The sequence below is a fragment of the Patiria miniata genome, unplaced genomic scaffold, assembly GCF_015706575.1.
Source record: "Patiria miniata isolate m_02_andy unplaced genomic scaffold, ASM1570657v1 HiC_scaffold_6, whole genome shotgun sequence".
Lineage (NCBI taxonomy): Eukaryota > Metazoa > Echinodermata > Asteroidea > Valvatida > Asterinidae > Patiria > Patiria miniata.
In genome coordinates, this window is record NW_024037073.1 from 7348483 (window position 1) to 7375858 (window position 27376).

General features: G+C 37.7%; 1 protein-coding gene across 1 annotated transcript; it reads left to right on the top strand.

The window, feature by feature from the left end:
• The first annotated feature begins 6 nt into the window (after positions 1–6).
• On the top strand, positions 7–26586 carry LOC119742937 (receptor-type tyrosine-protein phosphatase S-like). The gene is given in 11 exon segments (XM_038219208.1): positions 7–61; positions 600–683; positions 685–752; positions 1336–1615; positions 3730–3823; positions 6321–6397; positions 9493–9627; positions 11233–11358; positions 15949–16103; positions 16475–16610; positions 22145–26586. Coding segments are annotated over 11 exon segments (1275 nt in total). The 5' UTR covers position 7; the 3' UTR covers positions 22211–26586.
• The last annotated feature ends 790 nt before the right edge of the window (positions 26587–27376 follow it).

Below are 27376 nucleotides of genomic sequence, written 5' to 3' on the forward strand. Positions count from 1 at the left end.
GCATGATATGACGGACTTGGCTACTTACTCCGTTCGCAACTTTTCTCTGATCAATATTAAGGTGAGAAGTACTCAAGTTTGGGGATTTAAGCTTCTACTTGTTATTGCACAGGATTGTTGTTAACTCAGTTTTCTGCAAACACAAGAAAAACAGATGTATTCCAACTCCTCAAATTTACTTTGAATATATTGCATGGCTATTTTTTAACCACTACCTCCTTGCCAAAATGGTTAGGTACTCGTGTCAAAATGGTTTGGTACCTGAACTGATATTACTGTTCAAAATATTATAAACCTAGTTGTAGAGTGCTTCCGATCACCCAGGACCTACACCGTGACAGCACCCCCCCCCCCCCTCCCCCCCCAAGCTGTAGGCAGCCCCAAAACTGCTCTTTCAGGGTACTAAAAAGACTTCACTCAAAAAGACTTAAAAGCTCAAAAGATACAGTAATTTTTGTTTTTAATATTAATATCAAGGTAGCAAAATATATTTGCATTTCATTGTTTGCACAGTATAGAACTTGTTTGATTTTCAGTCCCTGTTCTTCTTCACTGATGTGTTCCACATTCATTCTATCATTATGATTATTGGGTATCAGAAACCAGCAGAGAAACGGGAGGTTCGTCAGTTTCAGTTCACAGCCTGGCCTGATCATGGTGTTCCTGAGCATGCTACACAGGTTTCTGGCATTTGTTAGTCGCATCAAAGCCTGTAACCCTCCTGATGCTGGGCCAATTGTGGTCCATTGCAGGTAGGCAAAACACATGTAGCACTTGCTGCATTCAAATTGAGGACTGTCCTATAGGCAGCAGAATCCACCTCGCATTGATGCGTGTGTTATTGCTGACGCAAGCCAAGTAATTCAGACATAGCCACTAGTTGCTGATTCAGGCAGTGTCTTTTAACAAGAACATTTCAAGATTAGCACCTGTATTTCACTTCATTTAATCCTTTATGAATCAATATGAATCAATGAAACTGCACAGAGCTGGTGTGGTTGGGGAGGTAGATGCAAGTATTGCCTCAACGTTTACAGTGTTAGGTGGTACTTTTGAATGTTTCGCTGCTTGACACTACTAATTTAATAGCCCAAAAGACAGACTGGAGTAAAACTTTGTTTTAATGTGTAATCCTAGGTACATGACTCTCCTTTGCTGGCTTTTCTGTAAGTAACCTAGGAGAAGCATTCTCTGTGGGAAAATTGCTTGCCATCACATTGAACCATCGTTTGTGTTTGTAAAAATATATTTGGATTTTTTGGCAACAAGTTTTGAGTTTTTGGGTTTATTTTTTTTTGTATTTGTTTTTGCATGTATCTTCTTACAGTGCCGGAGTGGTCGCACTGGAGCCTTCATTGTAATCGACTCTATGTTGGAGAGGATCAAGCATGAGAAGACAGTGGATATCTATGGTCATGTCACCTGTCTCCGTGCACAGCGTAACTACATGGTACAGACTGAGGAGCAGTATATCTTCATCCATGAGGCTTTATTAGAGGCAGTGCTGAGTGGAAACACTGAAGTACCAGCAAGGAATCTTTATTCCCACATTCAGAACAAACTGACACAAACTGAGCCAGGAGAAACCATTACAGGAATGGAGAGCGAGTTCAAGGTGAGTATATCTTGATAACTAAGAGTTAAACAGGTTGCTTTTCCACTTGCTAAAAGGGAGCACGTTTTGTATTAAAACATGTTTCCTTGTAGACATGAGTGATATTTGGCATTGTCAGAGTAATAGTTGGAAATTCCTTGTTGCCATGCTAAATAAGCCATTTTTTGTGAGGAATTGGTTGGAAATTACAGTAATCCTGCAAAACAGACATTTAAAATAATTATTGGCTGTAATGTCAGCTTGAATGAAGGTTACGAAAACATACATGTAGTTAACTAGAGCTATGTCTGTTCAATGAACAGAACACAGGTTTTTTCAGCATGTAAAAAATATCTGTATATATATTTCAGAAACTATCTGTATTGACGACGTCATGCGCCAGACAAATTTCTCAAAATTGTAACATTTATCTGCCAAAAAAAGGGAATTTATCTTTAAAATTTATAATTTGATTTCTTATGACGTCATGATGATGTCAAACATTTGGCACATTTTTGTGCAAATATGTATGACCTGGCAGACTAATTACAAAAAGAGTTTTGAACTTGTTCAGTTCTTGAGATACGGCTTTAAAGTTCAAAAATTCATAAAAAAATCACACAATGACGTCATCATGACGTCACCTCAATTTTTACCAATACTTACCAAGTTTCAATCCAATCAAACTTTGAGTTCTCTAGATATAGGTATTTAAAATATGCACATTTCAGATGACGTCACTCTTTGGGACACAAGTGCACTGTGGGGTCTTTACATAGGTTCAGTTTCATGAGAATACAGGTTTGTGATACTTGTAGGTCAAAAATGCCAGGCTGAATAAAACATGTGCAAAGTCTATAGAGTTGGGTTAAACTCAACTGAATGAGACTTTCTAGAAAATTGTTTGCCGCCAAGTTTAAAATTGAAAATTAAACAGTTTTATTGATTCGAAAATTAAATCGCGGACTCAGATCGTACTCGATCTTACTAATCAGACAACGAGCAACAAATATAATCTAATTGCTACAGTAAAATGTTGCCTCTAAAGGGGGGCTGTGACATTAGGGAGACATGAAAATGTCTCTCTGATGACCGATGTCTCCCATCATGCAAAGAAATTACCATAACGTGTCTCCTTAATGGTACCATTACACGTATAATTATAATAATAATAGCAATTTGGGAGGCTAATCATCCTTACTAGCAGCTGGGATGCTGAATTGCGAAGGACGCAGCTACAATGTGATCGGGCCGCTGGCACGTAAAGGCGCCTATGGCTGCCGGCCACATCGACCCATATATGACCACGGAGCACAGCCTGAGATCAAAAGTGTTTGATTTTTCCGGAGGGAGGAAAACCAGAGGGCCCGGAGAAAAACCCTCGTATCACAGGAGAGAACCAACGCACAACTCTACTCACACGTGACCCACGGCCGGGATTTGAACCGGGGTCACCTTGGTGAGAGCCGAGCGCTTTACGCACAAGCCACCCATGCCACCCAGACTAATCAGACTAAAATTGGACGAAAAAAAGCAATTATTCGTACCTGACCAGCAAGGAAGTTACGACATCCCCATGAAATAATGGGCATTTGGTTTAATTAAAAAAATGAAAACAACCTCATTCACATAAAGACAAAAGCAAGAAAGGAAAGAAATATTTATAAAAGGATACTTGGCCAATATTACAATTTTAAAGGTGTTATTATGTAAACTTTGTCCACAAATAGTGCCCCCTAGCGTAAAACAATTGAACACCCCTCCCCCCCCCCCCCCACACACACACACACAGTCGTTTTTTGCTATGCTTCCGAGGATTGGCTTTGTGTTTTCCTTTGTTCCCTGATCTAAACCTTTCCATAGACTTAGTGCACAAACCTGCGTTCGAGGACAATAGGCACCCGTCGGATGAATGGCCCCTTGTGCTCCTTTTGTTGTCTGTCCTCGAGCGTAATACAATACAGGAACACACACGCACACACTTTGTACCAGATTCCTAAATTTGACTCGGCAAGGTATTATATACATGTAACTTAATTTTTGCCCTTACATTTTTACAAGCTGTAATAAAGGATATATCAAGCTTTTGAGTGTTGATGTTTTTTTTTTATGTTGTCTTTCATTGAACATGACAGCGTCTGGCCAATCAGAAGGCTCTGCCATCGAAGTTTGTGAGTGCAAATCTACCAGCCAACAAGTTTAAGAACCGATTGGTCAACATTCTTCCATGTATGTATTTTCCTGTCATCTCACCAAACCACTCTGAAACCATCACGTTGGGTGTTTCAGGAGCTAGTAAATGTAGGATTGACTCAGTCGACTTAACTTGAAAGGCACAACATGTATGCTGACATCACCTGCCAGCCCACAGGCCTAGCATCTGCCTGTAACTGTGCACGCGGTATCTGACACTATGCTGCTATGCAGTGGTCACTGGCAGTTCCTAATAAAAGCCTATTATGCATTGTACAGGCATATATGTGTGCGTTGTATACAAACACATTTATTGTTCACTCAGATTTGACAATAGTCATAAAAAACCCCAAAATTTAGCCATAGGCTTTATTTTACAAACTCTTTACATTTACAAAAACAATATTATGAAAACAAACAGTATTTACTTATGGATGAATGAAAGTTGATCAAGCACTAGCAAACCAACATTGATCCAGTCACTATATTGATAATGGCTGCATTGATAACAGAAGGATTGAGAATCAGTCTAAAACAGCAGGCCTGCTATAATGGAAAGGCCATAACAAATATTAAACAAAACAAAAAATGATCAGCAACAATTGTTTTAAATGATCTAACAGTGAAGATTTCAGAAACTTAATGCACAACCTTGATTGTTTTCTTTGTACATGTATATTTTCTTTTTGGCTCCCCTTGACACTTATACGCTATTATTTGTTAAAAAAAAAAAAAAGGGGGTATTTTTTTTTTAACTGGTTGTCACCAATGTAAGTCAGTCAGTGAAAATGAATGCAAGCTTTTTATGGTTCTGATTAGAGACAAGCTCACATTATTTCTTGTTGATTAGAAGGGAAAGTACATGTACACATAAACAAATGCCATCGCAGAAGTATAACAACCGATCATTGTTACACATAATTCGGTCTCTGGTCAGACCAAAGTTCCAGAATTGATGCAGCGATGCATTTTTTTTTCATGCTTGGATTGTACAGTACAGCCGTCACATGACACAATACCGAACGGTCTAAGAGTTTTCACTCCACAAACAACGGACACGAAATAAGTGGCATATTTTTTGTATTTAGACGCGCTTTAGTTCACAATCCCAATTGCTCACATCGCATGTCATCGTGTCGATACGCGACTAGCCGCCATTGTTGTTGATCAGCTGGCAGCAGCCTGTACCCATGGTCAACTATCATTCGTTCAACGTCAACCTTGTTCCGGATCTATCACTGGGTACGAGCTGCCCACGAACATTTGAGGCGGTGTGGCAATAGAGGGCGTTGTTGTAGCTAGCGCAGAAAATTTTGAAAAAAAACCCTAAAACATTGACGAGCACAATCAAAATAAACACGCGTGCTGACCAGACACCGATTTTTTTTGGGAGGGGGTGGCTTACAGCAATGTTCTACTGTATTTGTACATGTGCATGTAGTCACGTTATTTCACCATTTACTGTAGTGATTAAACTTTACCATAGAGCAAGGACCCAATGAGTCAGAACTCTTGGGCGGTTTACATTTTGACCATTAACATTCCAATCCCTCGGGAATGCCTATAGCTACAGCACTGTAACCTCAAGCCTTGCCATTCAAAGCGTGAATGCCAGCGGCCTTTGAACACCATGATCGTCGCCACCTTTTTAGTTGGTAACCAACAACCTCCCTATATGCTGCATAATAAGTCATGTCATGTCACTGCTCTTTTTTGAAAAATATATTTTTTGACAAGATAGGTTTTAACAACTGCGCAGTTGTTAGATGTGAGTTATGAATTCAAGTTATCGATGTGCAGTTGTTGGTCCTTGAAAGTGCTACCTGTCCCTGTAATTTAAAGATAAATTGGATTTTTTTTCAGATAAGTTATGTCTTTTCAGACATTTTAATGGGCAATATATCATTTATGAAATGTTATTTTTGGGGAAATTTCACAAGTTTTCAGACTTAAGGTATAGATCATTTGTTTGTCATGAAATGATTGTTTCAGTGATCAATGTTGACTACATTGATATACAGTATTATCCATCTGCGAACAAACACTTCCAAATCATTCATTCTTGGCGATGTATGACAACTGCGCATGCATACTTACCATGGTATTGTCTACAAAGCAAGGCAAACTCTTTTTTCTAGATTAGTGAGCGCGGATCTCTATTGTGTAGAGATTAGCGTGGTGAGCAACTGAGCAAGCTGGCTGCCAGGTGCTTTCTATTGTTGCTTCGAGCGCGGCGACCATCATTTTACTTTTGAAGTCTTGGAGTTCGAACTCCTTGGGTCCTAGCTCTATGAATTTACATACAACAACTCAGCTTACTGTAGTGTTTTACATTAAGTGCTGCTTTGCGTTCTTTAAAGCGGTATAGTGGTGATTTAAGTTTCAACAGGTATCAGTTTTCTGGTGCTCAATACCTCAGTTTACCGACACAAATCAGCTTGAATGAATAAGGAACAAATGTCTGTACTTTGTCTTATACCTTACCTTAAATTGCCATTTTATAATTGCATTGCCTTTGTGTTGTACATTATAGATGAATCAACTCGTGTCTGTTTGCAGCCAATACGTGGCGTTGAGGGTTCTGACTACATCAATGCAAGCCATATCGATGTAAGTAATACTCAAATCTGCATTTGCTTACATGTTAGGCTGAAACTTCTGGAATGGAGGCTAACCTTCAGGTCTATTGGATATAGTTGTTAATTATTTAATTTGTCAATTTGTCTCTTACTTCTACATTAATTTTTAGTTCCTTGCTTCATTGACATTTAGACTGTTTCTTTTGATTCATCTTTCATGTTCATGATGTTCTAGGTTTCCTCCATGTCTTTTGGTTGTTGTTGATTTATGATTAATGAATAAAAGACATGAATTAAAAAATATTGCGGGATTTCCATGAAGAACAGAGGGAAATACACATTTAGTTGACATGTTTTTATTTGATTTACCAATATTTTGACTTTTGGGTATTTTTCTTTTTGCCTCTGGAAAGAATAAAAACAAGAAAGTTGTGTTATCTGTTATTAATTTTAATAAGGTCTGAGTTTTCTCCTTGCTAACATACACACTTGATACAACAACAACTAGGACTTTTGGTTTGAAGTAACCAGCAGTGTCTCAGCGCCAGCAGTGTTCCCAATGGGAAGCCCTTTTATTCTCTTAATTTAAACATACTAAGGTTCTTAATACATTCAAATAGAAGAGTCTAATGTAAGAAAACTAATAAAATTAGTGTATTATCTCCCGCAATCACAAGTTATCATCCCATCCATGGCTGTGGATAAGACCCCCTTTACACAGGGCTGCGACATTTGGGCCTCCTTTGTGCGACCATAAAATTGGCCAGGTCACCGTTGGAGGCTCAAAAGAGGCTGAATGGTTGCCTAGGTCGTTCAAAGGTGGTATACAGGATGTTCAGACATCGCCATGGATGCCATGGTCGCGGTAAATTTGTGAACATGTTCAAAACAGTCGCACAAAGGTCACCGAGGAGGTTGGTTGCTCAAAGGTGGCTCACATGAGGCAGAAGGGAGGCACAAGCATTGCCGTGGTTGCAGAATGGATGCACAATGGTCGGCCAATGGTCGCAACATAATACATCCGTTCTGTTGCAACTTTTACCGTCAATCTGGGCGATGCTTCTGCCTCTCTTGTGTCTCAAGGGTCGCCTAGGAGACAGGAGCATGGCAGAATGGTTGACCAGTGATCGCCGTTAGTTGCCATTGGTCGCCGATGATGGCACAGAGGAGGCACAGAGGAGGCTCAATGGTTGCCCAAACATTGCTAGGGGGTCGCCTTTGTTGCCTATAATCGCATTGGTTGCCGTAGGTTGCACAGGGGAAGCACAGGGGAGGCAGGCAAGTGGCTCAGTGGACGCACAGGTCGCTCGTAGCTCGACATGAAAATGACCGAAAATTGCAGTTTTGGTAGTTCAAGGGAGGCACAATGTTTTTCTGGGTTAAGGCGACCGTTAAGTGTCCTGGCCATTTTTTGGTCGCTCATAGGTGGAACAAAGGTCCCAGTCCTGTGTAAAGGGGGCCTATTAAACTAACTATTTCCAATAAGAAACGTTATACACTCAACCAAAAAAGAAAGTCCCCCTCCCACTTATACTTTTTGGTATAACTCAAAAACTGCTGAGCACTTCTTGGTCAAATAATGACTAATCAGTGCAGAAATTCATTGGGCATCCAGCCATACTCCTTATTTGCTCCAAAACAACAGAAATATGTACAAATTTATGTCATTTATGACAAATGATGCCGAATAAAAGTTGCACTTTTGTATACGGGCAAGTTGTGAAAACATTCCGTTTCTAAAGCAATCCTTCAACACAAATTTCTTAAATAAAAATAATTTCAAATTTTGTTTGTTATTTTTTACTCTTTACTTTACTGCATACTGTTCGTGTTGTTCAAGGTTCAGTGAACAAATTAATGTTCAAATTAAATGTTTAATAATGGGTAGGTACATGCAACCTCTCTTTCAATTACTTCTCGGCACCGTCTGCGCATACTGTTTTGCCAGGTTCCGTGTACGTTGCTGTATACATTATAAAGTTTGCAAGACATCAATGCAGGTGGAATAGGCAGCGCTGGGCAAATGTCCTTTTTAGCGACGAATGCACCTCAAGACGGTAGACGGCAGAGTCTGATAGTGTGGAGGCGAGTGGGTGAAGGACAGCATAAGGACTGCGTTCAAGAGCTTGAACCATACCAAGGTGGAAGCGTCATGGTGTGGGCAGGAATTAGTACCCAAGAAAAATGCATCTTGTCATTGTGCCTGGTCGGCTTACAGCTCAATGTTCTGCCATATGCCACCACTGTTGGTGACAATTTGGTTTCCATGGACGATAAGGCAACCTCACACAAGTACCCGAGTAACAAACCAATTCCTTGAGAATGAAGGAATAGAGTATATGGATTGGCCGCCAAAGTCTCTGGATTGCAACCCGATTGAAAATCTGTGGTATTACATGAAGCTAGACACCAATAAACGAGTGAAGCCCAACACCACTCTACAAGGACTGCAACGTATCCTTCAACGCTGTTGGAATAATGTGTACCAGCAACGTATATGGAACTTGACAAACAGTATGCGCAGACGGTGCCGAGAAGTAATTGATAAAAGGGTAGACCAACCCATTATTAATTTAATGTGAACATTTTATTTGTTCACTGAACCTTGAAGAAAATGAAAGGTGTGCAGTAAAGGAAAGGGTGAAAAAATAACAAACAAAATTTGAAATTATTTTCAAGAACTTGTTGCTGGAAGATTGCATAAGAAACAAACTGTTCACACACAACTTTTCTGTATACAGAAGTGCAACTTTTTTCAGCATCATTTGTCATAATTGCTTAGTGTGTTACACATTATCTTTTTTTCTGGCCAAATAAAGAGTATGGCTGGATGCCTAAGGAATTTCTGTACTGACTAGTTGTATTTGACCAAGTGCTCAGCAGTTTTTGAGTTATACCAAAAAGTAGTGGGGGGAACTTTCTTTTTTGGTTGAGAGTATCTTCATGCTTATACCATCAGTACTGCCAAGTTAACATTTGTAAAACTCTGCTAAACAAATTAGTGTATCTTTATGATGTGTATTGAACATATACCCACACAGGAAGTAGGAAAATTGCTGTTAACATGCTAATAATTTATCAAGCCAGTATGATATTTTTCTGTTTGTTTATGGTGTAATTCTTCAGGGCTATAAGCAGAAGAGTTCGTATGTTGCTACCCAAGGGCCCCTTGCAGAGACCACTGAAGACTTTTGGCGTATGCTGTGGGAGCAGAATTCAACCATTATTGTCATGCTGACCAAGTTGAGGGAAATGGGACGGGTAAGTATATGTACATACAGCAAGTGTGTATTAAAATATCCCCCAAAAAACATTTGTATCCTCTCTATTTTCTGCGTTTTGATTGAAATTGCATTGAGCTACTAGACTTAATGGTCCGAAATGTATGCAACTTTTTGATTCACATTATTTTTAACTCTGGCATGAGCTTCTACATGTCTGTCCCCGAAAATTGACCAAAAGAATAGACTAATTGACCAAATGCCATGCCGTGTTCATAAAATGCACTCTTGTTGACGATTTTTGGAACCGCCATTTTGTTTCGATCGATGTATGCACATTTATTTTGCATATATGTCTGCCCCCAAAAATTGACCAAAATAGCCCCATAAGTTTCCCCCAAAATATAACTACCAGATCTTAATTTTCAAAAAAAGGCAAACAAAATCAATTCAGTGCTTTGGAAAGATGTTTATGAAAAGTTTGTAATGGAGGCAACATATGTGCAGTAATGTTATAGTCACATGGTATTTATCACAAATTGCTATAAATCTAGGTAAACATCTGAAGTATGATGTTCCATATGTGCAATCCGCGTCACACTTTTGGGCGTTGCATTTTTAAGCTCTGGCAGGGATCATTTTGATAGATTTTATGCAAGTCTTTCATTTAAAGATATAGTCCATCATTTGTAATTTGTGCATTTTGTTCGTTTGAAGCAACAAAAGTGTTCAAAATCTAATGAAGGATACTGAACAACTAACCTGATGAAGTTTCAGCTCAGCTTCAGCTGTATATTCCGAGAAAAACAGCATTCTAGGATCTCAATTTCAAATCAAAAGTTGCTGAATCATGTTTTGAATTGGGCCTGAATTCAGCGTCCGAGACACGTTCTCACTGAGCCGATTGCAGCTACGCGATGTTGCGCACTGATCCGACGAATTATAGGAACCGCGCGCGCGTGTGCGTCGTGCCAATGCTTGCACGCTTTTCGCCGAATAACAAAACAAACTACTAATTTAAATTTTCCTACGGTGCGTCTTAAGACGCACCGTTGGAAAGGCCTTCTTTCGTTGATTACTTCAAAATGACAGCTTGCAAGAAAGAACAATTTCACAGGGAGTTTAGTCCACTTACTATCTTTCAACCAAGTATGTTTCTCAACAATAATTACGCCAGTTACTTTTCGGATTGCTGCGAATGATGGACTATAGCTTTAACCCTAACTCCCAAGCATAATTTACTAGGAACCATACCCATCCAGGCAAATTCCAACACCCACATGGGAAATCATACACACACACACTGTTGGACTTAGTTTCTTTCTGGAGATATGCCAAACCCAGTGTAAAAGACCATCAGTTCAGGGGTACTGTACCTATTCTAACAGATTTCAACAACATCTGCTGTTGGACATGGGTTGAGTTCGGTTAGGGTTAAGACGGCCAGAGCTTATTGTGCACTCGCACTTGTTTTGTTTCATCTCTTTTTCACCGAACTAAGCATGACCAAAATAAAATTGATAAAATTGATGCAGAGTCATGCAGAAAGTAGCACTTGCATCAGGTGGTACTTATATCGAGTGACAAGTCATAAGATTCTCTTGCATTGATTCTGTCAACATGTTGATCCTTGTTAATCGTTCAGGAGAAGTGTCATCAGTACTGGCCCGCTGAACGGTCTGCTAGATACCAGTACTTCGTTGTTGATCCAATGTCTGAGTACAATATGCCACAGTACATCTTACGGGAATTTAAGGTCACTGATGCTCGGGTAAGTTCATGACTATTCTTGTAAACTGACCAATTGACCAATGCTTCATGTCACACCGCCAGATTCATGACCTCTTGATTCAATTTGTATAAAATTAATACATGTTTCAATATAAAAGTACAGTAAATAATGTAATTGCTACTCAATTTTGTCATCATCAGCGCTATTAAATCAAGCACCAATTCTCAATGAAACAATAGATTCATAAAAGAATATTTTTCAGTACAAAATCTAACATCATAGCACACATTTTGAAAATATTAATGATATTGAGGTTTGATTTTTGTTTTCATACGGAACATGCAATATGTTTGTTGGCTGTTTCGGCAACCGGCCGAAACAGCCTTTGTTTTTGTTCAGATTTTTTGGCTTTTTCGCAAAATTTGCGAAAAAGCCTTTCTTTTTGTTCTGATTTTTTTTTTTTTTTTTTTTTGGCGCCAAAAATCCCATAGACTTTGTACACAATTTTTCTCTGCAGCACTTTGGATATCAATCTTTGTCAGACATCATTCAAAGTTGGCATAAGCATAGTCCCTATTGCAAAGATGTGTCCTGAAGATTGATGTCATGGTGACGTCATGACTAATTTATTATAGATTTTTGAATATTTAATTTTTCCCATAGACTTTGTACACAGAAATTTGGAAAAAATGGTCGATTTTCAAAGGGCATTTTTGACTCTTTGCCAGTAATTCATTTGCACCAATCTTTGTCCAAGCAAAGACCCTAATTCAAACAATATTGTGTAATGATGACGTCATGATGACGTCATCCGGTGTGTATTTATAGGCAATTAAATTGTGACACTTTTAATATTTAAAAATACATAAGAAATCAACCGTATGCGTCCGCAGCATTCTACTACCGGCAAGTGGTAGAGTAGGTTGAGGTCTTTATTTCATTTAGTGTGCGTGAAATCACGTGACCTTTGCTTCCGGTCGAAAAAGGCCAAAACTGGAAGTGGCTTATTATTTGAAAATGGTAATGTGGCGAAGTTTGTTGGTTTATTGGTGTATATAATGACCTTGACCCACTTAAGACGTGTGCGAAGTTTTAGGCGAATGACGTCATCAGACCGGAAGTTATAACAAAAAGACCCGTTTTCATTTGAAAATTCCTGAAAAATCAACCATAGCAGTTTTTACGTTAGTTTTTACTTTAATTGTCGATTTAAGGGTAGGTCCAAAACATTTCAAAGCTTCGAGGCAATAGGGGAATTCGGACATGCCCTGCGCACGCTTAAAACTTCAGGTTGACAATACCCCCGGTACCTCTGCTCTAAAACATGCACAGAACGTCGACTGTACGTTACGCACATACATCGTATGTCAGTCAGCCTGCAGAGCACGTGTTGCCGAGGTCAAATCCTGTCCACATCACAGTGACCGTTTTAGCCGATTTTCGGGTAACTTTGACAGATTTTATGTTCATGCATGCGCATAGTCAGGGACTTATAATAAAAAAATCATAATGCTGAAAAGCCATGTGTTACGTATTTAAAGGTGCAGTTTTTCTGCAGTGGGATTTTCCACAAGTCTTTTCCTATACAACACTGATATCTTACTGAGTAGTTCTGAACTTCAGCCGAGAATTACTATGAAAAGGAAAGAGAAATGGTATGTCATTCGATTGAACATATTCCTAAGTGTCAGAATATCAAGTAATATTTCATAAAAATGTTTCAGTTCAAAGGCAAATTACAAATTTAACGGTGCAATTTTTTGGCAGTGGGATTTTTTTTAGCCCGTTAACTTTGTACACGTGTTACTGTTAGACCATTGACTTTGTACAAGTATTCAAGCCACCATTTCTGTAACTTGGCGATCTGGAATCGTCATCAATGTTACAGCCAAGGAAGACCCTCATACAAAAATTATGCCAAGACTATGACGTCATGATGACATCATCACCTAATTTTTTTTTTTTGATTTTTGGAAATTTACGTGCATATTATGAAGTCCTATATCTACAGAACTGTAAGTCTGATTGGGTTGAAACTTGGTATGTGGCTAGACTGGGATGTGTTATAGGTAAAAAAAAAAAAATAGGTGACGCCATGATGACGTCATCCGGAGATTTTATATGAATATTTGAAGTTTTAGACCTTTTAGCCATATCTCATGAACGTAACATGCAAAATTAAATTTCTTGGTGTATTTGGTCTGTTAGGTAAAAGGTATTTGCACAACATTTTGACAAAAATATCTGACATCATTATGACGTCATAAAAATGCGATTTTTCAAAATACATATGAGGAAAGGTCTGACTGTCATGAAACTTAGTGGGTAGGTAAATAATGGTACTAGTATACAAAGTTTAAAGTCACATCACGATGACGTCGTCGTTTGGTTTTTATAATTTTTAGATATTTATAATTTTATTCTGCTTCCACAAATTGCACACTTTCTTTCATCGGATTGACTTTAACTTGGTTTAAACATAAATCACAATGACAAAATGTGCATTGAGAAGGGTCTTAAGGATGACGTCATTGCAGGGCAAGTGACATCATTTGATAAAATTATACTTTAGGAATTATTCTAAGCGTTTTGAACAACCTTTAACTGCATGAAGCACTTTGAAAAGTGACTGCAAAAGGACAAACGAAACAAATATTTGTAAAATGCGAAAAAGCCCTGTGTTCTGTTTGCAAACAGACATACAGCTCTAGTTTTATTTTTATATTTTTTATTTTTATTTTTCAGTCATTTTGCCCATTGCATTTGTACACGTTGTTTTGTCCAAGGCACTTTGGCCACTAAGATCAATCCGATTGACTTTATACTCGGCACACACTTAGAACAGCATCTGAAGATGTGTGCCGAACATTGACGTCATCATGACGTCATCACGTGACCCGTGACGTCACAATATAAGTGCATATTTTGAACGCCTATATCTCCATAACTACAAGTCCGATTGGGTTGAAACATGGTATGTACCTAAACCGGGATGTGTTATAGATGAAAATGTAAGCAACATCACGATGACGTCATCATGTGACATGTCACGTCATATTAAAAGTGCATATTTTGAAGGCCAATATCTACAGAACTACAGGTCTGATTGGGTTGTAACTTGGTATGTATCTAGACCGGGATGTGTTATAGATGAAAATTGAAGTGATGTCACGATGACGTCATCACATGACATGTGACGTCATATTTAAAATGCATATTTTGAAGGTCTATATCTACAGAACTACATGTTCGATTGGGTTGAAAGTTGGTATGTACCAAGACCGGGATGTGTTATAGATGAAACTTGACGTGATGTCACGATGACGTCATCATGTGACATGTGACGTCATATTAAAAAAGCATATTTTGAAGGCCATATCTACAGAACTACAGGTCTGATTGGGTTGAAAGTTGGCATGTACCTAGACCGGGATGTGTTACAGATGAAAATTGAAGTGACGTCATGATGACGTCATCAATGGTTGCATGATGCTTTCCAAGAATAACCTGCCTAACACTATCTGTTCAATGTTTTGTAAAAATCAGGATGTTCACCGTCATTTTACTAGGCGTTATCATGATATTCACCAGACCTGGGCTCGTACAACTTAAACTCAAAAAACTGTTAAACATGAAGGCCCCAAGCTGTGGAATTCTCTCCATCCGTCTCTTAAAAAGGTGTTAAATGTGTCATTATTTAAACGCAAATACAAAACCCAATTAATTAACAAATATGTGGTAGAATAATCCCATTTTGTAAGACCAAATAACTCTAGTTTTATTTCGTATTACTAGCTCAGTACCAATATGTTTTTGTCATTTAACTCCTATCGTTGTACTTGTACTTGTAATTAATTGTAATTGTAATTGTAATTGTAATTGTTCTTTATTACAGTGGGGGTCTCCACTCGACAAGCTTATGCTTTTTGGAGACCTCCATCCAGCCATACACAATAATTCAAATGTTAAGTAATATTATTATGTACTTGTATGCGTTGGGAAAATTAAAGATTTGATTGATTGATTGATGTCACGTTAAAGATTAATAGATGCAATCTTTGAAAATCAATATAAAATCAACTGTGAGAGACCTGAACTTGACGTTTGCGGGAATGGATGGAATAATCCAGCTTCATTTTTGATATTACGTGCAAAATCGCGTGACCCTTCCTTCCAGTTGAAACCGGAAGTGCCTTGTAATTTAAAATTGGTGAAAGAAGTGAACTTGCTTTCAACGATGTATGCTTTGGCTAAGTTGTTTTTTTTTACAAAAACTAACGGTGACGTCATAAAATGTTAGAGCGCCCTCTAGCAGCAGGTTGTAATAGATGATTAGAGATGGAAATTGGTGTGACGTCATCATGACATCACGTGACATGTGACGTCATAATTCAAAGCCCTATGAGAATGTAATCACATATTTATATGCCACCATTTATTATAAACAGAACTACACATCCTTTCTGGATGGAACTTAAACTTGAAACTTTACATGTCACATGTCACAAAAAAAGTTACTGAAACAGCCCTGTATTTGTCCACAAACATAAGTCTAGTCTGTGTTTTTTTTGTTTTTAAATTACATGAAGTGTTTCATAGTTATGTGTTGGTTTGTGTTACATTTTGTAGGATGGACAGTCACGAACCATTCGTCAGTTTCAGTTTACTGACTGGCCAGATCAAGGGGTTCCCAAGTCAGGAGAAGGTTTCATTGACTTCATTGGCCAGGTTCACAAAACCAAGGAACAGTTTGGCCAGGATGGACCGATCACAGTTCATTGCAGGTATTTCTTATTTTAAACTTGGAAGACTTGACTAGACCCAAGAAGGGTGGAGCATAAGGCTATGTTATCAATTTGTGGATTGATCATTTGTGATCTACTCAGCAAAGTAATTTGACTTTGGTTTGACTTTAAGTCATTGAAAATATCCTGACAAGTGTTGTTTTTGTTATCATTATATCATGGACCTCCATGAAACTTTGGCTTGTTGTGTTCTAAGTAGATATCAATGATGGGATGGTTACGCCTCTTCAGCATGCGTACTAGGTTGCATCATAAGATGACCCTTGTTGGATTATTGGGAAAAGAAGCTCTCTCCATTCCATAATTAGGAGTGTTTTCTATTCATGACGTTGAGATCCTTTTACTTGCAGTGCTGGTGTTGGACGCACTGGTGTGTTTGTCACACTCAGTATTGTTCTTGAAAGAATGCGATTTGAGAGTGTTGTGGACATGTACCAGACAGTGAAGATCTTGCGAACTCAGCGTCCAGCTATGGTCCAGACAGAGGTATGTAGCAAATGCTCATAATTTTGATTTATAAATTGTGCAAAGTATTTGCCTAATTCTGTGATCATTCAGTTAACATATCTTCAGCTGTGTGGCAGAATTCTAGCCTATGTTATGTCATCCACCTTGTCTGTGTTTCTATTAGGTGGGCTGTCTGTTTATCTGTTGGCTGGCAGGCTGGCAGTCTGTTTGTCTTTTTTTTTGTCTTCTTTTTTCTGCTGTCAGTTGGATTAAGTGGTTGTTTATTTGATGTGCTGCAGTTGTGGTCATTATTATCCTGACCTTTCTTGCGAGATTGAAGTATCAGCATTTTCAATTGCATTATATCCCACTGCGTTATATCACCAAGAATGTGTTTGCCTTGGGTAAAGTACATTCATGTGTGATGTAAATTAGTGTAAAACAGATTTTGTTATGGATAATTTTCAGATCTTTGGCAGCGTAGAAATTCAAATGAATCAGAAATTAGAATATCTACAAGAATCCATTGAATAGTAGTGTTTCTTTATTGGCAATGAGGGCAGTATTGCACATCTGTGCAACCTGAACCAATGTATCAAGGTTGAGCAGGTCCCTCCAGCCGCAGTGCCCTGAGGGCTTTTGGGTTTTGGGCTGTTTCGGCAACCAGCCGAAACAGCCTTTGTTTTCGTTAAGATTTTTATTTTTGGCTGTTTCGGCAACCAGCCGAAACAGCCTTTGTTTTCGTTAAGATTTTTAACAGCCTTTGTTTTCGTTAAGATTTTTTTTTTTATTTGGCTGTTTCGGCACTTTTGCCGAAACAGCCTTTGTTTTCGTTAAGATTTTTTTTTTTTTTTTCTTTTTTTTTTCTTTTTTTTTCAGCCATTTTGCCCATAGCATTTGTACACGTTTTTTTGTCACCGGCACTTTGGGCACTAAAATCAATCCGATTGACTTTATACTTGGCACACACTTAGACCAGCATCTGAAGTTGTGTGCCGAACATTGACATCATCGTGACGTCATCATGAGTCACGTGACGTCACATTATATGCGATTTTTCTGTTGTGACCATTTTCTAGCAGAATTCGGCTAGATCTGACAGATTGGGCTATATCTCCAGAACTACGGTCCAATTAGGTTGAAAGTTGGTATGGACCTAAACCGGAAAGTGTTATAGATGAAAATTCAAAAGACGTCACGATGATGTCATCACGTGACATGTGACGTCACAATATAGGTGCATACTTTGAAGGCCTATATCTCCATGACTACAGGTCCGATTGGGTTGAAACTTGGTATGTACCTAAACCGGGATGTGTTATAGATGAAAATTTAAGTGACGTCACGATGACGTCATCACGTGACATGTGACGTCACAATATGAGTGCATATTTTGAAGGCCTATATCTCCATGACTACAGGTCCGATTGGGTTGAAACTTGGTATGTACCTAAACCGGGATGTTTTATAGATGAAAATTTAAGTGACGTTACGATGACGTCATCACGTGACATGTGACGTCGTCACGTGGCATGTGACGTCATATTCAAAATTGCATATTTTGAAGGCCAATATCTACAGAACTACAGGCCTGATTGGGTTGAAACTTGGTATGCACCTAAACTGGGATGTGTTTTAGATGGAAATTTAAGTGACGTCATGATGACGTCATCATATGACATGTGACGTAATATCAAATGTGCATATTTTCAAGGCCAATATCTACAGAACTACAGGTCTGATTGGGTTGAAACTTGGTATGTACTTAAACCGGAATGTGTTATAGATGAAAATTGAAGTGACGTCACGATGACATCATCACGTGACATGTGACGTCATACTAAACGTGCATATTTCGAAGGCCAATATCTACAGAACAACTGGTCCGATTGGATTGAAAGTTGGTATGTACCTAGACCGGGATGTGTTATAGATGAAAATTGAAGTGACGTCATGATGACGTCATCATGGGCTACGTGACGTCTCGTTAAAGATTAATAGATTTGATATTTAAAAATCACTATAAAATCAACTGTGACAGACCTGAACATGATTCTTGCGGGAACTGATAGAATTATCGAGGGTCTTTATTTTTTAAATATGTGCAAATAAATCACGTGACCCTTTCTTCTGGTTGAAACCGGAAGTGCTTTGTTATTTAAAATTGGTGAAAGACGTGAACTTGCTTTCAACGATGTTTGCTCTAGCTTAGTTGTTCTTTACCATACTATTATAGTAATAGATGAAACTTTATGTGATGTCATCATGACGTCATCACGTGACATGTGACGTCATAATTCAAAGCCCTATGAGAATAGAATCACATATTATATGCCACCATTTATTTTTAACAGAACTACACATCCTTCGTTGATGGATACATGTCACATGTCACAAAAAGCTACCGAAACAGCCCTATGTTTGTCCACAAACATATGTCTAGTTTTTTTTTTTTTTTTCTTTTTCAGTCATTTTGCCCATAGCATTTGTACACGTTTTTTTGTCACCGGCACTTTGGGCACTAAAATCAATCCGATTGACTTTATACTTGGCACACACTTAGACCAGCATCTGAAGTTGTGTGCCGAACATTGACGTCATGGTGACGTCATCGACTAATTTATTATAGTATTTGGAATATTTAATTTTTCCCATAGACTTTGTACACAGAAATCAAAAAAAATTGTCGATTTTCAAAGGGCATTTTTGACTCTTTGCCAGTAATTCATTTGCACCAATCTTTGTCCAAGCAAAGACCCTAATTCAAACAACATTGTGTAATGATGACGTCATGATGACGTCATCCGGTGTGTATTTATAGGCAATTAAATTGTGACACTTTTAATATTTAAAAATGCATAAGAAATCAACCGTACGCGTCCGCAGCATTCTGTTACCGGCAAGTGGTAGAGTAGGTTGAGGTCTTTATTTTATTCAGTGTGCGTGAAATCACGTGACCCTTGCTTCCGGTCGAAAAAGGCCAAAACCGGAAGTGGCTTATTATTTGAAAATGGTAATAGATATGAACTTGCTTTTAACGGTGTAAGTCTTTTGGCTAAAAGTATTCTTCAAATCATCTACCAATGACGTCATGCAATCTTCGAGCGCCCTCTAGCGACAGGTTGAAAATTAGCAAAAATGTATTTTGAATAGATGTCTGTGGCGAAGTTTGTCTGAATCGCCTAAATATTGGTGTATATGATGACCTTGACCCACTTAAGACGTGTGCGAAGTTTTAGGCGAATGACGTCATCAGACCGGAAGTTATAATAAAAATACCCTTTTTCATTTGAAAATTCCTGAAAAATCAACCATGGCAGTTTTTATGTTAGTTTTTACTTTAATTGTCGATTTAAGGGTCGGTCTAAAACATTTCAAAGCTTCGAGGCAATAAGCGAACTCGGACATGCCCTGCGCACGCTTAAAACTTCAGGCTGACAATACCTCTGCTCTAAAATATGCACAGAACGTATATATGTACCTACACGTACGTTACGCACATACATGTACGTACTTGTACATCGTATGTCAGTCAGCCTGCAGAGCACGTGTTGCCGAGGTCAAATCCTGTCCACATCACAGTGACCGTTTTAGCCGATTTTCGGCTAACTTTGACAGAGTTCATGTTCATGCATGTGCATAGTCAGGGACGTATACTAAAATATCATAATGCCGAAAAGCCATGTGTTACGTATTTAAAGGTGCAGTTTTTCTGCAGTGGGATTTTCCACAAGTCTTTTCCTATACAACACTGATATCTTACTGAGTAGTTCTGAACTTCAGCCGAGAATTACTATGAGAAGGAAGCAGAAATCATATTTTTTCGCACTGTCATTCGATTGAACATATTCCTAAGGGTCAGAATATCAAGTAATATTTCATAAAAATGTTTCAGTTCAAAGGCAAATTACAAATTTAAAGGTGCAATGTTTCTGCAGTGGGTTTTTTTTTTAGCCCGTTAACTTTGTACACGTGTTAGCCCATTGACTTTGTACACGTTTTCAAGCCACCATTTCTATAATTTGGCGATCTGGAATCATCATCAATGTTACAGCCAAGGAAGACCCTCATACAAAAATTATGCCAAGACTATGACGTCATGATGATGTCATCACCTATTTTTTTAATTGATTTTTGAAAATGTACGTGCATATTATGAAGTCCTATATCTACAGAACTGTAATTCTGATTGGGTTGAAACTTGGTATGTGGCTAGACCGGGATGTGTTATAGGTAAAAAAAAAAATAAGGTGGTCGAGACCGAACATGATTTTTGCGGGTATTGATAGAATTATCGAGGGTCTTCATTTTTTAAATATGTGCAATTAATCATGTGACTCTTTCTTTTGGTTGAAACCGGAAGTGCTTTGTAATTTAAAATTGGTGAAAGACGCAAATTGCTTTCAACGATGTTTGCTCTGGCTAAGTTGTTCTTTACCATAATGCTATAGTAGTAGATGAAACTTTATGTGACGTCATCATGATGTCATCACGTGACATGTGACGTCATAATTTAAAGCCCTATGCGAATGGAATCACATATTATATGCCACCATTTATTATAAACAGAACTACACATCCTTGGTTGATGGAACACATGTCACATGTCACAAAAAGCTACCGAAACAGCCCTATGTTTGTCCACAAACATATGTCTAGTTTTCTTTTTTTTTTCTTTTTCAGCCCAAGCCCATAGCATTTGTACATGTATTTTTGTCACCGGCACTTTGGGCACTTAAATTAATCCAATTGTCTTTATACTTGGCACACACTTAGACCAGCATCTGAAGATGTGTGCCGAACATTGACATCATTGTGACGTCATCAGGAGTCACGTGACGTCACATTATATGCGATTTTTCTGTTGTGACCATTTTCTGGCAGAATTCGGCTAGATCTGACAGATTTGGCTATATCTCCAGAACTACAGGTCCGATTGGGTTGAAAGTTGATATGTTCCTAGATTGGGATGTGTTACAGATGAAAATTTAAGTGACGTTATGATGACGTCATCATGTGACCTGTGACATTATAAGAACAATTGCATCTTTTACAGGCCTTTATCTCCAGAACTACAGGCCTGATTGGGTTGAATGTTGGTATGTGCCTAGACCGGGATGTGTTAAAGGTGAAAATTAAAGTGACGTCATGATGATGTCATCACACGACATATGACGTCATCGTAAAAATACATATTTTATAGGTCCGTATTACAGGAACTACAGGTTCGATTGGGTTCAAAGTTGGAATATACCTAGACTGGGATATCTTATAAATAAAACAAAATTGATGTCATGATGACGTCATCACGTGACATATGACATCATGGTCAATAAACATATTTTGAACATCCTTTCTTGATGGAACTTATACTTGAAACTTTACATGTCACATGTCACAAAAACAGCCCTGTGTTTGTCCACAAACATAAATCTAGTTTTGCATTGCTTTTTTTCCTCTACAATTTCACCTTATAATTTTATTATACTTGATAACTTTTCAGTACAGAAAGGCAGTTTGTGGTGATAGAGATGTAATTATTTGGATTGTTTACTTTCTTTTACTTGACACAGGATCAGTACCAGTTCTGCTACCGAGCAGCCTTTGAATACCTTGGATCATTTGATCACTTTACATAAAGCAGAATGTAGTCAAGACCAACTCATACTGCTCGTCATACAACTCGTACAGTCTATACTATCCTGACGACAATTGTAAATAGCACGTTGATGCATTTCCCTGTAGAATCCTTGCTATTTTTGTGGTTGCGGGTTTTCAATTTGATATAAATGGGGCATTTGCCTGGCTTGTTGCGTAGTTGGCAAATTTACTACTATCATTTCATTGGCTCATCTCCTCGCTGCTGGGCGTTATAGTTGTGAATATGACAAGTTGGTGAGTCAGGGTAATGAGCCAACTTATCTGACTGGTTTATGTTACAAAATCTACATTGCATTATACTAATGTAACAAAAGTGAGTATTACAAATTGGTCCGAGAGGTTAAACTTTGAAATGCCAATACTTCTGAAATGCCAAGAAACAAATTTACATGAAAACAATTGCCTTGAGTATCAAAAGCACAGTGAAATCAATTGGTCATCATGTTTGGTGACTTGACTTGGCACACACACTGACACATCAGTTATTTATAGGGTGTCTTTATAATGAACAATCAGGCAACAATACTAGAATATAATCCAATCATTGGATGAATTATTTTGATTTGATTAATTCAAAGAAAAGTACTTATGTTGTAAAGTAAAGTTTACCGCTAACAGCTTCAGTTTATAGCTTATTTTGTAATATTCTTGAAATATGTCTTGCAGTAAGAAGTATTTTGTACAATGTTTACATTTTAAAGAATGGGTGTTTTTTTAAGTTGACTTTCTGTGTATGGATGTAGACTAGAGGTTAATTTGAACATATCTCCAGCTTGGAGGTATTCAATTGGTGCTGGGTACAGTGTTAATGTTCATGCTTTTCTAAGGACTTGTAGGTGACTTGTATGTAGCATTGATCTAGTGTTAAAGTAAAGAACAAGATGTCATTTTGGAAGTGTTTGTAATATTTTGTAGACTAATTGGCTGTACCTAGGAAGTTGTATTGGTTTGTGTGTATGACACTTGAAGTTGAGTGATTGCATGATCGCCAGTAATTGGTTTAGTTGATAACATTTATATGATGCCTCATTTTAATTGATTTCAGTACTTGAATTGTTAAAGCTGCATTCATTATCAAGTAACTTGTGTAGTTAATTGAGTATATCTTTAAAGCTTACCTTTTGTAACAAAAAAAATGTATTCATTTGATTTTGTATTCAGTATGTCTTAGTTAGAATTTAAAAGCGATACAGCCAAAGTTCTGATATTCAACCTTTATTCAGATGACATAATTCAACTTCCAGTTCAGACATGAAAAAGAATTTAAAAAAAAAAAAAAGTGTAGGTTGTAATTTGATTTTGTCTTAACCCTTGCTTTAATACATATTCATGACAAGTACACAGTGTTCCTGTATATTCAGATGATGTAGTTTCTCTACCACTTAGATCAATGTAGTTATGTTTGGGCTGCAAGAAAGTCTTGGCATGTAAGTGGTCCTATTTATGGCACGTGGGCATTCTCAGGATGTAGTTCTTGAAGAAACTTTTAGGACTTTGCACAATTTAAAGAATCAATGTGATGTTTGATCAATCTTCTTTTCCTTTCCATTGTTGCATATTTTATTTTAAAGGTACCCAATGCAAATAAAGTACAGATAAAGGGCTTTTTGTCGCAACACTGTTAAAGATGAAAGATGAAAAAAACAATTTTGGGGGGTTTTGCTTTTTTGGGGGGGGGGGGGCATTTCACAGTGTAAGAGGGTACATTTCAGTTTGGAATTTTAAACCCAGAAAAAAAATTATTTTTTTTTTTTTTATAAATGGAACAAAACTTCACAAGAGTCTTGTAGCTGCACATAATGGAACTTATGATAGGTGCTTAGTTTGAGCCAAAGGGGATATACATGCATTACTCAGCTAATCAAGTTGTCTTCCATCTGCTTTCATGAAGATAGCCACTTCCACTCTATCATGCCCAATAAATGCAGATTGAGAAATTTAGACTCGCCTTTGTTCATCTTTTAAGAAGTAATTGGACATTTAACAAATAAGATTTGAAACTTTGCATGGCGGTAGTGTCAACTAGTGAGGATTTGCAGTCTCAAAAGAGAACGAGATTCTTCCACATGGTGTTACTGCAACCCTCATTAGTTCATTTAACAAATGTAATGTAATGATGTAATTGGGGCATTTTAGAATGTTTTATATTTCTTTTTGTACATAACATGCAATTGGTGCTTCTGAAGTTGAATGTAGGATAGATAGTGTACAATGATCAGTTGTCAAAGATTTTGTACGTATTTGATAGAAAATTTAGCATGGGTAATTTCCTCCCTCTGAAATGTTGAAAAGTGTGTATGAGAACGTTGATTGCATACTGATAACAACCATCAGAGTCAGATTATAAGAGAATGGTCAACGGCAAGGTGACTAGTCAACATTCAATATTGGTTGGAATTATTGGGATCATATTGCATATTCAAATCTGGCTGGAACTCACTACAATCACACTGAGTAATTGTCATTGTTTGCTAAGTTCATACATTGTTAGTGGGACATATTCGAAGTAGAAGTGTCATAGGATTGTTGACCCCGTGGTTGAATACACTAGAACTATAACACTGAAATGTATTTGGCTATTTGCATGGCTGCATTGTACAGGTACTATGTATAGCCCCTTTTGGGTTTGCATGAGAATGGTATCATTGTTGGTGTAAATGTTCTAGAAATAGAACAGGATGTATAGAATAATGTTCCCATATATTGACAGCTTTCTTTTTGTGGTGTTGAGGTCGAGTCCACAATTCTGCCCAAGTCAAGTGGCAAGTTATTCACATTTCTGTAATAAGTACATCCTCTTGTTCATTCACTTGTGACTTGACTTGTGCTGGACTTGACTACAACACTGCTGTCATATTTTAATACCACGCCTTCCTCATTTTCATAGTATGCAATCCCTTCCTTGTTTTGTGAATGTCTGCTTCGTTTGAAGTTGTGTAAGTTTTGCTATGAATGAGTAAGGTGCTATGGGGCAGTTTTGTGAGTTTGGGCTCATGAGTACCAATGATGTTTCAGTGAAGTACTATGCAGGGCGGTCCAAAACAAAACAAACGCAACCTCATACTTCCACTATTCAGAGACCTGCACTATTGATATGTATGGATAGGACATTTTGTTGGAAGGAAAATGATACCAAAGACTCCCGATTCGGTCCAGTAGTTTTGATGCCAGTGCTTTTCTTATGAACCAAAGTCATGGGCTCTAATTAGGATTATCGCACACAGTGAACAAAAGGATTATCTTAACCCCTGACATTGGTTCACAAAAATGGCACTGGAATCAAAACTACTGAACCAAATCGGGAGTTCTTGGTATCATTTTCCTTCTAACAAAATTTCCTAGCCATACATATTAATGGTTTAGGTTGCTGGATATTGGAAGTATGAGATTGCAGGGTTTTTTTGGACCACCCTGTATATGCATGAGAAACGTGTCATGCATAACAAACCTACAATAACGATTTGCTTATCGTTATGATTATGCTACCTCCTTACACTTACTACATCCGACACTAGGGTTTTTTAATTGATAATTTTTCTGTATCCTGATGAACTTAGTACAGATATTTTTTATGTTAACTTATTCATATAACTATCAAGAAATAAAAATACATTCAAGCCATTGTATTCAGTACATCATTTAGGTCAAGAAGAAGGTATACAGAAGGTATACAGAAAGTAAGTTGTACAATGTTTGAAGTAGCACTTTGATCACAAAAATATCGAGTATTGCTGCAGAATAAGTTTTCATTTCTGTTTTGAAAATATGTTGCCACATAAGCCACTTGTTGGAAAGAAGGCAGGGAATGGCGAGCGTCAAATGATACACAAAACGTGTTTAAATTTGAAAACTGTTTTGAAAAAATTCAAATTATATGACTTAACTGTAGTACATAAATTAATGTGTATTTGTCAATGGTTAAGACAGTGTTGGCAATGTGTTGATTTGGTAGTATGGTAAGTTTACCAGCTTGTCTCAGTTTTCTACTTAACATGTACATGTACTTTGTAGCCGGTAGTCGACCTTACTTATGGTTTACCGAGTGTGATGTAAAAATCCATTTTGTCTTATGCATAATTCAATAGCAATATGATGCCGACTCTACAGACACTGGATTTTGTAGTATTTACATGTAAAAGTGATGGAACTTTATGAGCAAGATAGCTATTCACTTTAATGCTTCATTATTACTGCTTTTAATACGTCAATTTTAAATGTACAAGTTAATTAGCATAGTTTTTATTATTGTATACCCACCAATGCTTAGTTTTACCTGGTGTTAAGTCAAGATGCATTCATTGTGTACATGTGCTCAAATTTTGTATCAATTAAAAAAAAATCCAATACTAATGTATTTATATGTACAAATTCTTTTACCTTCATAAATTATAAAAATGAAACTATATTTATTATAGGCTTATATAAACATATGTGGGACTGACGTATTACAGGCACGTCCCCACACCCCAGTTGCCTGACCAAGAACAATATTCACTTGTACGCTTTGACTTGTCCTCTTGTGATGTGAACCCAATTTTTCACTCTGGGCAAATCATTTCCATTCACAGCTATGTAACCAATTGCAGACTTAACTAAATTTGGACAATTTGGGCACTATTTAAAGAAAGAAAAAAAACCTTTTTACTCATGATAGTTGGTCCTAACCATCGTAAGGAAATTATGGTAATTCCTCTTTTTCTCGAAAATGACAGCATATTATAAAATAACGGTGTTGCTGTTGAAACCCCTCAGCCAGAGTCAAGTTATCATCTGGAAACTATTAACCTTTAACTCAACATGGTGACCTTGACCTTTGACCTCTTGACCCCAAAACCAATCCCAACATGCCTGTAGCAATCTCCCTTACCTAAGTCAGGCACCAAAATCTCACTTCTAACTCAAGTTATCATCCGGAAACCATTTACCTTTAACTCATTACTGTGACCCTGGCCTGTCGGCTGAGGGGTAACTAGGCACAATTTTAACCACTTTTTGGCCACCCCCGTTACATTTTCATTTCTCGGTAGCCAAAATGCTGAAGTTTTTTACCAGTTGTCGAAAGGTTTGATCGGCTTTTCTACTTTACTGAAAGGAGAAAGCAGATGGCCACTTTTCATTTGGCTGAATTAAAAAAAATGGAAACC